The 12,528-nt window shown below is 34.2% G+C and overlaps 1 protein-coding gene across 4 annotated transcripts in view; it reads right to left on the bottom strand.

The window, feature by feature from the left end:
* LOC135469795 (muscle calcium channel subunit alpha-1-like) overlaps positions 1-12,528 on the bottom strand; it is a 79,066-nt gene that overhangs the window by 19,142 nt on the left and 47,396 nt on the right. For all 4 annotated transcript variants that reach the window (XM_064748396.1, XM_064748398.1, XM_064748395.1 and 1 more), the window contains exons 23-30: positions 8,769-8,856; positions 8,291-8,398; positions 7,900-7,952; positions 7,441-7,587; positions 6,991-7,192; positions 6,040-6,198; positions 5,393-5,503; positions 5,019-5,102 (exon numbers count right to left, since the gene is read on the bottom strand). In XM_064748396.1, coding sequence (XP_064604466.1) covers positions 5,019-5,102; positions 5,393-5,503; positions 6,040-6,198; positions 6,991-7,192; positions 7,441-7,587; positions 7,900-7,952; positions 8,291-8,398; positions 8,769-8,856 — 952 coding nt within the window. The remainder of the gene's footprint in view (positions 1-5,018; positions 5,103-5,392; positions 5,504-6,039; positions 6,199-6,990; positions 7,193-7,440; positions 7,588-7,899; positions 7,953-8,290; positions 8,399-8,768; positions 8,857-12,528) is intronic.

Raw genomic sequence — 12,528 nt, 5'->3', positions numbered from 1 at the left:
TTTTCTGTCTTTTGATATGCACACTGGCACATGTCACCTTGTCTATTTCAGTGTAGGCAGAAAATAGAAAATTTATAGAACTGGTCTGGCTGGCATTTGAAACACAAGACAATGGTCTGGAAGAGGAAGGATTACCAGGGGTAAGGTATCAAAATTACAGAAATAAATTATGAAAAAAAAAAAAAATAACGAAAGAGGAAGTAGGACTGTAATCAATTTAAATTAAGAAAGTTAGTAAAATTAAGGTTTATTCAAGGATTTACAATTTTTTGTCTATGCACTATTTAGCTAACTGCCATCCTAAGACTTACTGCAAGTAACTTTACTGTACAGGGGTAAAGAGATGTCAGTGAGAGAAAAATTCCTTTTCTGAATTCATGCTGTGAATTCATGCTGACAGTGAGAGATGTATAGATAACTATTTCCATTAACTAGCATGCCATATTGAGAGGAGTGGAGGAGGGTGGTTAAATGGGAGAGGAATCTGCTTAAAAAATGATCCTAGGTTGGGAGTCGATCATGCCTGCATAAGCCATTCAATGATTTTGTGACAATATATCACTAGGTGAGATGGAACAGGTGAGAAAGCTGTGAATCAAAGTCAAGTTGAAAAGTAACAGAAAAGTGTTAGCAAAAATGTATTATCCCTTTGAAGATTTTGACAGAGAGATTTGATGAAAGAAATGTACCAATGAAAAGTAAATGAGAAATTAATTGGTTCTAGTATATAAACAGTTGAAATCACTAAAACAGGTGAATGACAGAATCACAGGTAGGTTAAATAAGTGTGATAGTAATCATGAATAGAAGTTATCATGTTCATGGAAGGTGACAATATGTTCAGTCTTTTTCGACTATGTGAAGTGGTGAAGTCAACAAACAATGTTTAACTGAACCAAACAACAGAAATAAAGAATGTAACGGCAACTAAGAATGACAAACACATACAGCATGGAGACGACAATCAAGCACATGCTAGGGATGGTTATAAACAAAATTTCAGCCATTCATGGGAACTCTTCTTTTTCTCAGAAAGGAGCATAAGTTTACTTGCTGGTAATCACGTGTATGTACAATAGTTGGTGTAGGAAAAAATGAACACTATAAATCTTTGAAATGTTTAAAATAAGACACATTTCAATGTAAAAAAAATATTATTTGAGTAGCAAGGTAATTTCTGATCATAATTAGCCCTTAATTTGACATCTGTCTGGGTATCTGCTACTCAGGTGAGTTGTGGTGCATTCACTCGAAGGTAAAATACCTCTCAATTTTTCTAACAGAAAAGTGGACAAATGTACCGACTTAGTTGAGCAGCTGATACGAAATAATAGCATAATTTGATCTCACTTTGTTCACAATCTATTGTCTTGCTTTCTGAAATCATGATAATGAATATTCTTCATATTTGTGACATATACGTAAGTTTTATCAGATGTTGGCTCGATACATATTTGCAATCTGTTCACAAAGCATCCTGAAATAAGTTTCAAGATATGTCTATCTTAGATCAAGAAAATATTATGAACGTGGTCATAATGAACATAATGATAAGATCAAAATCAAAGTTATTTTTATAGTCAAATGATCAAAAGGCCTCATGCTACCTTTAAGGCATCTTTCATAATAAACTGTACATGTACCTGAATGTCAGTTAAACAATTGTTACTTCTGAAAAGATAAAGCTTAATAGGCCCATTAAAGCCCGTACTGTCTGATTTGTGAAATGAAAAGTTTCATATGTTTCATGTTCCATGTGATTTTCAACGCATCAAAAAGAACGTATAGTCTGCAGACCTGGTTCAATTCTAGAGTGTACACATATGTTGATCATGAATGGAAGGTTGACAACCTTAAAACAGAATGTTACAATAAATGAATATTTAGTAACAGGGAATATATCATGAAGTATCTTAGAAGATTAATAAACTTTTGCTCTAATTTTTATCACTGAATATGACCACACGTATTACATAAAGATTAACTGCAACACATCCAAATTTGCCAAAAATTGTGTCCACTGGTTTCTCCGGTTGTTGTATAAGATTGTGAAAGTTTTATTTCTGACAAAAAAACTGTGAGCTATTTTTAATATAAATCTATACAATTGTATACTTTAATGCTATATGTCCATTACTTATCTCTCTTTGTTTTTAGAATGTCGTCAGGTTATTGATGGTTACTGTAATTCATGTTTTAAAAATGTAGTAGTTTTTATGGTGTAACTGGGGGTCAGATGAATGAACTAAGATTTCTTTGACACCACCCTGTCCTAAACTAGAAGGGAAACAAGCCACAGGTGGCATTTTGTGTAAATTATAGATGGTTCAGATCTATGCACTTCATATCTGGCCAAACATAAGCTACATTTTGCATAGATGTAAAAAAATAACACATAGTATCATGTATTTTCTCTGATAACTTTCATATTAAGATTAAAGACCTATGCAGTTCACCTTTTATTAAGTTCAAATAATTACTGCTCTGATTATATTATTATTACATGGTTTTTTTTTTCCAAAGTTTTTGGATGAAGGTAATGAAGATAATGACTGAGTATAATCTGGTGCAATGAAAGTTCAGCTGTGTTTTTATGAGCATTTCTGTATCTGTCATGGGGAATCATAACTGCATCATGTGGCAATTCTTTAAACTGATGATGTGTCCGTCTAAATTTTACATATGGAACAACCAGAAGAATCTAACACCAAGTTGTAATAAACATTTTGGATTAAATTAGAAGTCAGTGTAAAATAAAACCATACACCTGCAATTTAGAACACCTTAAATCCGAGCCCTTACAACAAATTGGACAGCTGAGAGTGTCTCCTGTAGCGGCTTCTCTGAAACGAAGTCAGAATCATGACTGCCAAGTTAGGAAGCAAGGATGTCAAACAAGCAGACTAATCTTGATATACTGACTCATCAGCCTAGTTTCTAACTTAAACCTAAAGCAAGGATGATATTATTTGAGAGCACTCCTACCCCTAAATGTGTTCTGATGAGTTTGCAGAAGAAATAAGCTTAGGTTGTTTAAATCTAAGGTGTGCCAACTAGGGTGCTATGTAAAAACAAATCGGGCTAAATGAAAACAAAACAAATGGGAGATCAGAAGGCAAGAGGAGCGTTTCACAAGAAACAGAAAAAAAAATGCTCCTCTCTTAATCAATGCCACAGAAACAAGTCATAAACATGCAACAATAACGATTAGATATCAACCAATAATGCTCGAGAACTGCATGCAAGAACATGAAAAGATGCACCAACCTCGGCCCTCTGTAAAATTGGATGTGTGGCAGAGGATGAGAGAAAGGAAAAAAATGACAGGCAAACCGTCGGGTTGGAGATTAACAGCCAAGACATGTAAAATTATCTAATCTCCAATACCCAGGCAAGAAGCTGACTTAAAAAAGTTCAAACTTAACTAGCAAGGCTTACTTTGCAGAGGCCCAGCCAGAAGAGGTGAGCCAGGGGAGGTAATTCTGGCACTACAGGTTAATGTTTAAACAGGAGAACAAATAAAAGTGGAAGTGTAAGGAAAACTGTTAAAAAGGTCAGAACTGGTCAGGATATATAAAAAAATATCTTCTCTTTCGATGCAATGGTTGCTCAAAAAACAGCTCAGTCAAATATGTTAACATTCAGACTGTTCATACATATGTATCTCAGGCATTCCGTTAGGCAGACAAAAAGGCTTATAGACTTCCCATGCCAAGATAGATAAGATACTTGTACACACTGTCGCCCAGTCACACATGCTGCTATTCATACCATTCTAAGGTTAAAATCATTTCATTCTCAGCCAGAACAAGCCGCTGTTTGCAAAAACTCAACAATTATAAATGCAAGTACAATACATCAACAGAATTTTCTAATAATTACTTTCCTGTTTTTTTATATATTTATGTTACTTAGTTTTTCATTTTAATTATTTTCTGTCTATTTTGTGCTGATGTTTCTGTTAAATTATTTGTGTTTTCTTAAACTGTCAGTAATAGAGGGATCTGCATTTTGTGTTTCTGTATGATAGATGGTACTAAAGTCTGTCATTCTGAAAATTAAGAAAGCATTAGCAAAACCTTTAACGTATAATGTCTCACTGGAAAACAGCTCTATTCTCTTAGTGTTAGAACAGTAACAACCAATGAATCACTAAGTGAAAAAAAAGTAAATTCAAATTTATTTTGTACTACAGGTTCATTTTCTTTCATATGTGACAAAGGCAAAGGACGAGTATTTGTCTCAAACGAAAAAAAAAAAAAAAAAAATCACTGTTTCAAGAAAAGAAAGCTGCTTTCGGTGGCACAAATAACACTAAGACATGTCATTTAGTAACAATATGGTGTTTGTGATGAATGACAAACAACATATTCCTGACAAATGAATCACCTATACTGGATACATACAAGCTATTTATACAATCTGACCACACACATGCACTTCAGCAATTCATAGGACCTTTTTTCAACTCTGTCAAATAACGAAAGTGCATTTGTATAGCCTTTTTGTGACCATCACACAGGTAGAAAATATTGTTTATGACCTGTGCAACTTTACACTATTTATACACTTTCTGTGACAGACATCTTTTCTCGAAGTGTCTTTAACATTTTGGTCAGATTGACTGTAATAAGTATGTATACATGTATGTATTTTTTCAGGAGGAAGTGAGCCATAGCATACATGTAGGATGGCATGTACTTCAATAGTCCCCCAGCGCCCAAATCTAGACATCGGATCACAAATTCATAAAGGTGAGTTCAATACTCAACTTGTGATACCCAGGGGCTGTGTTAGATTGTACAAGATACAGCTTACTGTTTAGACTTCTGACATGAGAAAATTCCTAAAGTTTACAGTTTTGTTTCTTAGCTCTGAAATCCTAACATTAGAATATGCACTAAATTAGAAATGTATGAAGGAAAAATGGTCGACATGTTAGTGTGCATTGGGTTTACAAGAACTGTAAGCCTGTTGCCTAATCAGCATTTGATATAAGCTGTAAAAGGTATACTTACATTGACTTCGGAGTATATAATGTCAATGAAGCTTCCTAGCACAATAATGAAGTCAAACATATTCCATGCTTCTCCAAAGTAATTCTACAAAAGAATGATACAAAGGTAACCATGTAATGGAAATTTACTCTTCAAAGATGTCCTCTGTTTGTAAATAATGAAACAACTTTTAATCAGTCATTAAATATGGCATTCCTCTTATTCTTTCTTTGCTGTTTTTATATGTTAAGTAGAGGCATATTTGCGCTAAGCTGAGTAATGACACGATCATAAACTGAACTGATTAGTCAACTAGAGAATGCTTTAAGGCATTACTTTCTGAGAAATACTATCAAATATATTTTTGCTTGAAATGATAGTAATGCACTCCTTACCTTGAATCTGAAGGCGGCCAGTTTTAGAAGAAACTCCACAGTGAAGACGCCAGTAAATATCATGTTGAGATAGTCCAATGCCTCAGAATATGTTGTTGGCTGATTGTGGTACTGGAAGTACATGAATACTGTGAATAACTCTGAGCAGAAATTGATTGGGGGAATTTACATGTAATCCAAAAAATACTACAGTGATATACATGTAGGTACACATGAACATCTGAAATTACACATGTGGCTTGTATTTTACTTATGGCCAGTCAGAGTCAAGTAAAACAGATAACCTGAAAAGTGCTAAATATCTGGTGAAATGCAGTACTTAAATTCACCGGAATTTTAGCATCTTTCATGTGACCTAGTTTTACTCAATTCTGAACCATTCATTCATCTGTTGTGGTCATTTGAAGCATTTTTTGTGAAGTTTGAAAAATTTCTTATCAGAAAACCTAAACTGGTGGCATAAAGTATTATTTTAAAGCCTTTATATGCTTCTACAAGTTCATTTTTACACACCAAACTTTAAGTGAAATACAGTAGGTTCAATTTTGCAGATCATGCTGTTAGATTTTTCTTTGTATGCTAGATTTATTTCTTACCACATAGAGTGAAAATTAAATATCTGGTACAGATTGATATTCTGCTCTCACCTTCATTGCCAAGGTTACGGTATTGACCATGATCAAGACAAATATTCCATACTCAAATGGTCTGGAGGTGACAAACCACCACACCTTATACTGCCACCGCTCTTTAGGGATGTACCGTCTGATTGGTTTGGCTCTCAGTGCAAATTCTATACATTTGCGCTGCAAAAGTAGGAACATAAATAGCAGGTATTATTTCAAAAATGCATACTGCAAAATGTGTTACCATGTATGAGAAATTGCTTAGGGAAATACACGTATTAAACCATAAGGTTTTCTAACTGCTGATCAAAAGCCATGCATTACCAACATGCATTATGACTTACATATAGAGATTATAATAAAAGTGCATGATCCGGGATGATGTATCAGCTAGAGCTGTCAGAGTTCGGCCTGTTGTCTGATGCGACAGGCTGACCTCAGACGACACAAGCTTATACAACATCGCAAAACACACTTTAACAATTTATGCCTTTATTTCTGCAAAGTAAGCGGTCAAAACGCACACAGTTTTTCATCAATCAGTAGACCGAGTTGTTACAACTAGAGAACCTGCGCTGACAAAATGTAGTTCATCTATAAATGAGCAGAATTTTTCAGCTCGAATATGTTAATGTTTCTATTTCATTAGTTTCTAAACGAGCAGAGAACACTGATCATGACGGACTGGTAGAAATTAATGATGAAACTACCATCTTATACGAAAAAATATAGGACGCCTGTGTATCAGTTGGGTAACGGCCATAGGTATATGATACATAATATGATCACATTAATTTGTTCTTCGCACCTGAGTTATGAATCAAGTTTAGGAGAAATTAGCCATATTAAAGCAATGAATAAAAGAAAGCAATCTTTTGCCTTTTGCTAATTCTCTAAGAGAACAGTTATGGGTTCTATAAAGTTAGTGCACTTGTTCATTTTTCTATCGAGTGGAAAAAAAACATGACTTACCTGGTTTTTATCTAATTCGCAGTTCCTGTACTCCTGCTCTCCCTCATTTTGAAATGTGACGATGACAAAACCAACAAAAATATTAACCATGAAGAAAGCAATGACAATGATGAACACAAAGTAGTAGATGGCAACGGCCAGACGATAGTTGTAGATAGGACCACTGCCTTGGGTGTGTGAGTCTATGGAAGCATACAACAACCTGCAAAGAAGACGGGTATCAGATATATGTTCAATGAACATGCAACAGTCAGAGTGCAGTCAATGCACAGAGTATGTAACTTTCATATACACTTTGCCAAACTTTTGTCTGTTTTTTGTTTTTGGAAAATTTTTTCAACATTATTAATTTGCGTTTAAAATAAACTTCTTATTTGCTGACAGTTAAGGTCATTTAAAGTAGTTTTTGGCAGATTTCACCACTTGCCAGAAACAGAGTGCTATACTTACCCCGGCCAACCCTCAAATGTAGAAACGGTGAACAGAGTCAACACAGCATTTCTAACATCGTCAAAATTAAAGTCGTTTTCACACCACGTTCTCATTTCTTTCTTCGGCTTATCAAAGTTGCCGTCTTCATATACTATGAAGTAGCCACTGGCGACAGAGAAATAAATATGAATGTAATAATTATTAATGTCAGCAGGAGAGAATGTATTTAATACAAATGTGCAGATTTTATATTCCTAGATGTATATAGCTGAGAATACAAAGTCTCCAGTAATAAATCTATCTTTAATTGATCATTGCTTTACAGTGCTATACTTAAATGACACACGAAATGCTTGGTTTTTATTTCTAGATTTGAATATTACGATGTGGCTTAAAAGAAACCCCTCCCAGCTTTCTTCTTTCTTCAGTTTTCCTAAGGTTTTTCAACTACCAGACTTCTATTATTGCTTTACTCACTGGCATGTGTCCTCTGTTAACATAGATGGATCTGAACAGGAGAAAAAGGTGCCCTGTAAAAGAAATATGACATAACATGTGAAACAAACCAATAATTGTATAATAATTTGTAAAAAATGATTAACTACTTATATGCAATAATCCAATAATGTGCAACATATATACTTACAATACTAGATCAAAAGTATAATCAATTTATAAGTCTAAAATGTAAGTTAAGAACATCATTAATCAAGATATCCACATTGTTGGATTTACCCTGAAACAGTTGTGTGATTGCTGCATTCCCTTTGGCACTTTTTAAAAAATTTATAAAACTATCAGAGACAATATTCAGCATAGTCAGTGACCTGACATGTATACATGAATATCGTATATGCATTTCACCTACCTTAAATAACTGCACACCAATTACAGCGAACATAAATTGAAGAAGAAATGTCACCAACATTATGTTGCCAATGGTCCTAACAGCCACCACTACACACTGTACAACATGCTGGAAAGTAGAAACAAAATACTAGCTTGAATGAAAAGAATGTGTATTCTAACACAATGACAGTAAAGAATATCTTTACAAATCAGATCAGTTAGCTGAAATGGTTTCAGCACTCTCATAACGATACAGCTAAACATTACAGTCTTGATTTGTTTGTTTTTTGGTTTAATGTGATATTCAAGAATTTTTCATGAAGGCCAAAGAACAGGGGTGCTGGGGAAAATGTACAAATTCCTTGATGAAGGCTTGACTTGAATCCCTACCTTATGTGTCCTTGTGACTAAAAAGCATCCTATATATGAACATTTCATTTTAACCTATGGTTTTCTTATTTTTTAATAAAGAGTGTACAGTGCAATGGAATGTTTACCTTGAGGCCTTTAGCTCTGTTGATGGCTCTGAGCGGTCTAAGTACACGCAGTACCCTGAGAATTTTCACCACAGATATAGCCTTCTCCCTGTAAGCAGACATGGGCACGTCACATGTAAAGACTAAATTAAGAAACATTTTCTCCTTTTACTTAAGAACATTCTTCACAGGCCTTTTAATGTCTGTAAGAGAATCAAGACAAAACAATTTGCTTCTCACCTGTCAGGTGAAAGCATAAGGGTACATGTACTTATTGCCAAACAGATTTATACCAACTAATGGTCAGAGGGCTTATTTGTATTGATAAAGCATGGAGAAGTAACAATTTCAGATTAGGAAAGGGTATCTCAACAAAGTCGGAATTTTTGAGAACACTGGAGAATAGGTATTTTTGAGAACACTGGAGAATAGGCATTTTTGAGAACACTGGAGAATATGCATAAAACAGCCAAAAATCAGAATTTAGCACAGGAGATCAATAATCTTTGACTAGTATTTCATTTCTTGGTTTACAAAGTCTTCCATGATCTACGATCGATCTGACTATTTCACTATTTCAGAAAACAAAAGATACGTTCTAAATTTTTCCTTGTGAATATATTATACTGAAGATGGCAATGAGTGCAACTATAGTAAATAATAATAATAATAACTAGAACTGCAAAGCAGTTTAGGCCTGGGTCCACATCGTTCGTTGTCATAGTCAACACTGTACAATGTCAAATGGGAGACAGCTTAACTATATCTAAATGCACAACGGCTTTGAGAAGTCATTGACAGTGCAGCAGAAATGAGCAAGTCAGCATATTATATACCTGTCTAGATGCCGTCAAACTCAATGTTTAAGCCATAGCATAAACAGGTATTTTGAAAAAAAAAAAAAAAAAAAAAAAATCTGGTGTCATTCAAACCCTTTTAGTGGGAAAAATATTAATCATATCTCAAATCAGTTGGCATAATACAGAAAGAACATGTCTTGGGCTACAATTTAGTGCAAGTTTTACATTTCTAGCCCCCATTGTTCTCCAGTTATAAATCATTGAAATTGCATAACTAAATTTTAGTTTTCTGACTATATCTCAAAAAGTTACAAAGATATGCAAAAAATAAAAGCATATTTGGGATCATGGCTCAATATACACAAGAATATGTTTAAAAGAAATAAAAATTTCAAGACTAGTTGTGACGTCACAACTTTGACCAATGACAAACTTCCAAAGTTTTTACCGCAACACAATCATTTTCTCAAACTTATTGTAACCACCAAGGGTTTACCTGCACATCAAATTTCAAAACAATTCGTTCAGTGGTTCTTAAGAAGAAAATGTTTAAACGATTTCATATAAAATGCAATATGGCCTCCAAACCAAGTGACATAAAAAAAAATCAAACTCCAACTACAGGTATTGGGGAATTTACTGCAAACTTTCAAGTCAGTTGGTCAAACAGTCTAGACTGTATGCTGCTCACAAAATCTGTGGAATAATAATAATAATAATAATATTAATCTGAACGATTTCAATAGGTGTCCCGCTGGACTACCTGTGTGGACCCCTAATTATCTCCACACGTGTATCACTCAAGTGTCCTGAAGAATTACTTGTGTGGACCCCTAATAAAAGTGTGTAACTGTCATTGATATTTTCATGTATACATCTGTCTGCCTACATGAAGAAGCAGGTCCTCAAGGAGTACACATACACTGTACACGTACATTATACAGGTTAAAACAAAACTACTGCAATGTGCTGAAAAAGATGCGGCATGGAACCTGGGCCTGTTAAAGTGTGTAAGATTAACCTCTTGCAAACATGTCATTAGGGCAAGAAAAACATTTAAAATGGATTTCTTTTTTGCAAATCCATAAAAATGAATCACTTTTTTAAAAGAAATAAAAAACAGGTACCTATCTTACTTGTTGAATAAGAATAAAAATTGCAGAAAAAACTGCAGTGATCTGAAATAAGATCATGATAGTGTGGGGACTAAGGGATAACCAGCATGTGGTAAAGTAGAGCCTCTGGACATTTCTCTGTTAAAGGCAACTGCAGGCCTGAGGCTTAAACCGTGCAGTATAAATAGGGGTGGACGTCTTTTGAGTGGGGGCAACATTTTGGGAAAATATAGAGCAGCCTTTCATCCAAAAAAAAAAAAAAAGTGATAGCACTGATTTTAAATACAGATGACTGATGACCCAATCCCTGTAATGCTACCTACACCAAAGAGCTGAAGGTGAAATTTCAAGAAGATTGGAGGTGATATTTAAATGGGGTGAACATATGTTTAAATCTTACCTAGGGTCAAGGCTAAATAGAAATAACAGAAAATATTACTGCCAGTGGCAAGAATGAACTGACACAGGCCTGGGAGGTAAGACAAATACTAATGTTTGCCCTTAAGTGTCACTTTGTATCTGTTCCGTTTGCATTTCAACATGGGATAAAGAGTTTACCTGTCCAAACAGCAGCTGACAATTTTACACCATAAATACCAGGCAAATTTTGAAAATTTGATAAAGACTCCCTGTTTAGGATTTTGCCTCACAATTAACCTTAACGCGAAAGAATACCCCAATATACGTAAGGCTTTAAGGAAAGACCACTAAAAACATTATCCAAAACCAACATTTATTTATTTGATTAGGTTGAATAAAAAGAAGTTAAATAAAAGTAAAAATACATGTATATATATATATATATATATATATATATATATATATATATATATATATATAAATAAATGGTTATTTTTTCCAGTGAAGCTAAATTTATTTTCTGAGTATTTTTAAGTATATTCACCCATACAACAGTATCAGAAGATTAACACCTGGCATTCCACAGACTAATGTCCCATTCTGCGCACATCATACAAAATGTCTATACCTGGCAATCTTAATTTTTTACAGGTTTATATACATGTATTGACATATAGATAGACAAGTTAATTTTTCCTTGTTATGAACTATTTTCCAATGTTGTATTCTAGTGTTTTCTGTAGTTTAAATATCTTCTGAGGACAAACTTCTTCAATGCTCACTATAGGCAACCACTTCTATAATACTGACCAGAAGGTTTACTAACGTCCGTTTTCCCCATGTATCACTCATATCATACTAATAACAGATATATACCATACATGTACTCAGCAAACTATTCATTTATTTATTTATTTGATTGGTGTTTAACGCCGTTCTCAAGAACATTTCACTTATATGATGGCGGCCAGCATTATGGTGGGAAGAAACTGGGCAGGGCCCAGGGGAAACTCATGACCATTTGCAGATTGCTGCCAAACCTTCCCACGTACGGCCAGAGACTGAGCAAACTAAAAATCATCTAACTTCAAAACATGTACATTGAATTCACATAGCCAAACATTACTTTTCCACGCGCACACACACACACATATATATATATATATATATATATATTCATGTGAAGAACATCATTAGTACACCCTGAAGATTAATGTATCATATTCAAAACTCTCCACATACAAGCACTGCCTGTACAATTGCAGCAACTTTTTTTCTGTTGAAAACATGCAAATTAGTTTTGTCTCTACCAAATGTAATAACACATATATACTTATGCATATTCTTTTTTTCCCCCTCATTACTGTGTTAACTAATTTTTGGCTAATCACTCCTATGTTCACAAATGAAGTTCCTGTTACTAATGCAAGTAGCTACACACTCCATATATGTAAAATTATATTTTACCATTTTTTGGTGAAATGGATTGAACAATTATTACATGTG

Source organism: Liolophura sinensis, chromosome 7, assembly GCF_032854445.1.
Source record: "Liolophura sinensis isolate JHLJ2023 chromosome 7, CUHK_Ljap_v2, whole genome shotgun sequence".
Classification (NCBI taxonomy): domain Eukaryota; kingdom Metazoa; phylum Mollusca; class Polyplacophora; order Chitonida; family Chitonidae; genus Liolophura; species Liolophura sinensis.
This window is presented reverse-complemented; position numbering and strand designations above follow the sequence as displayed.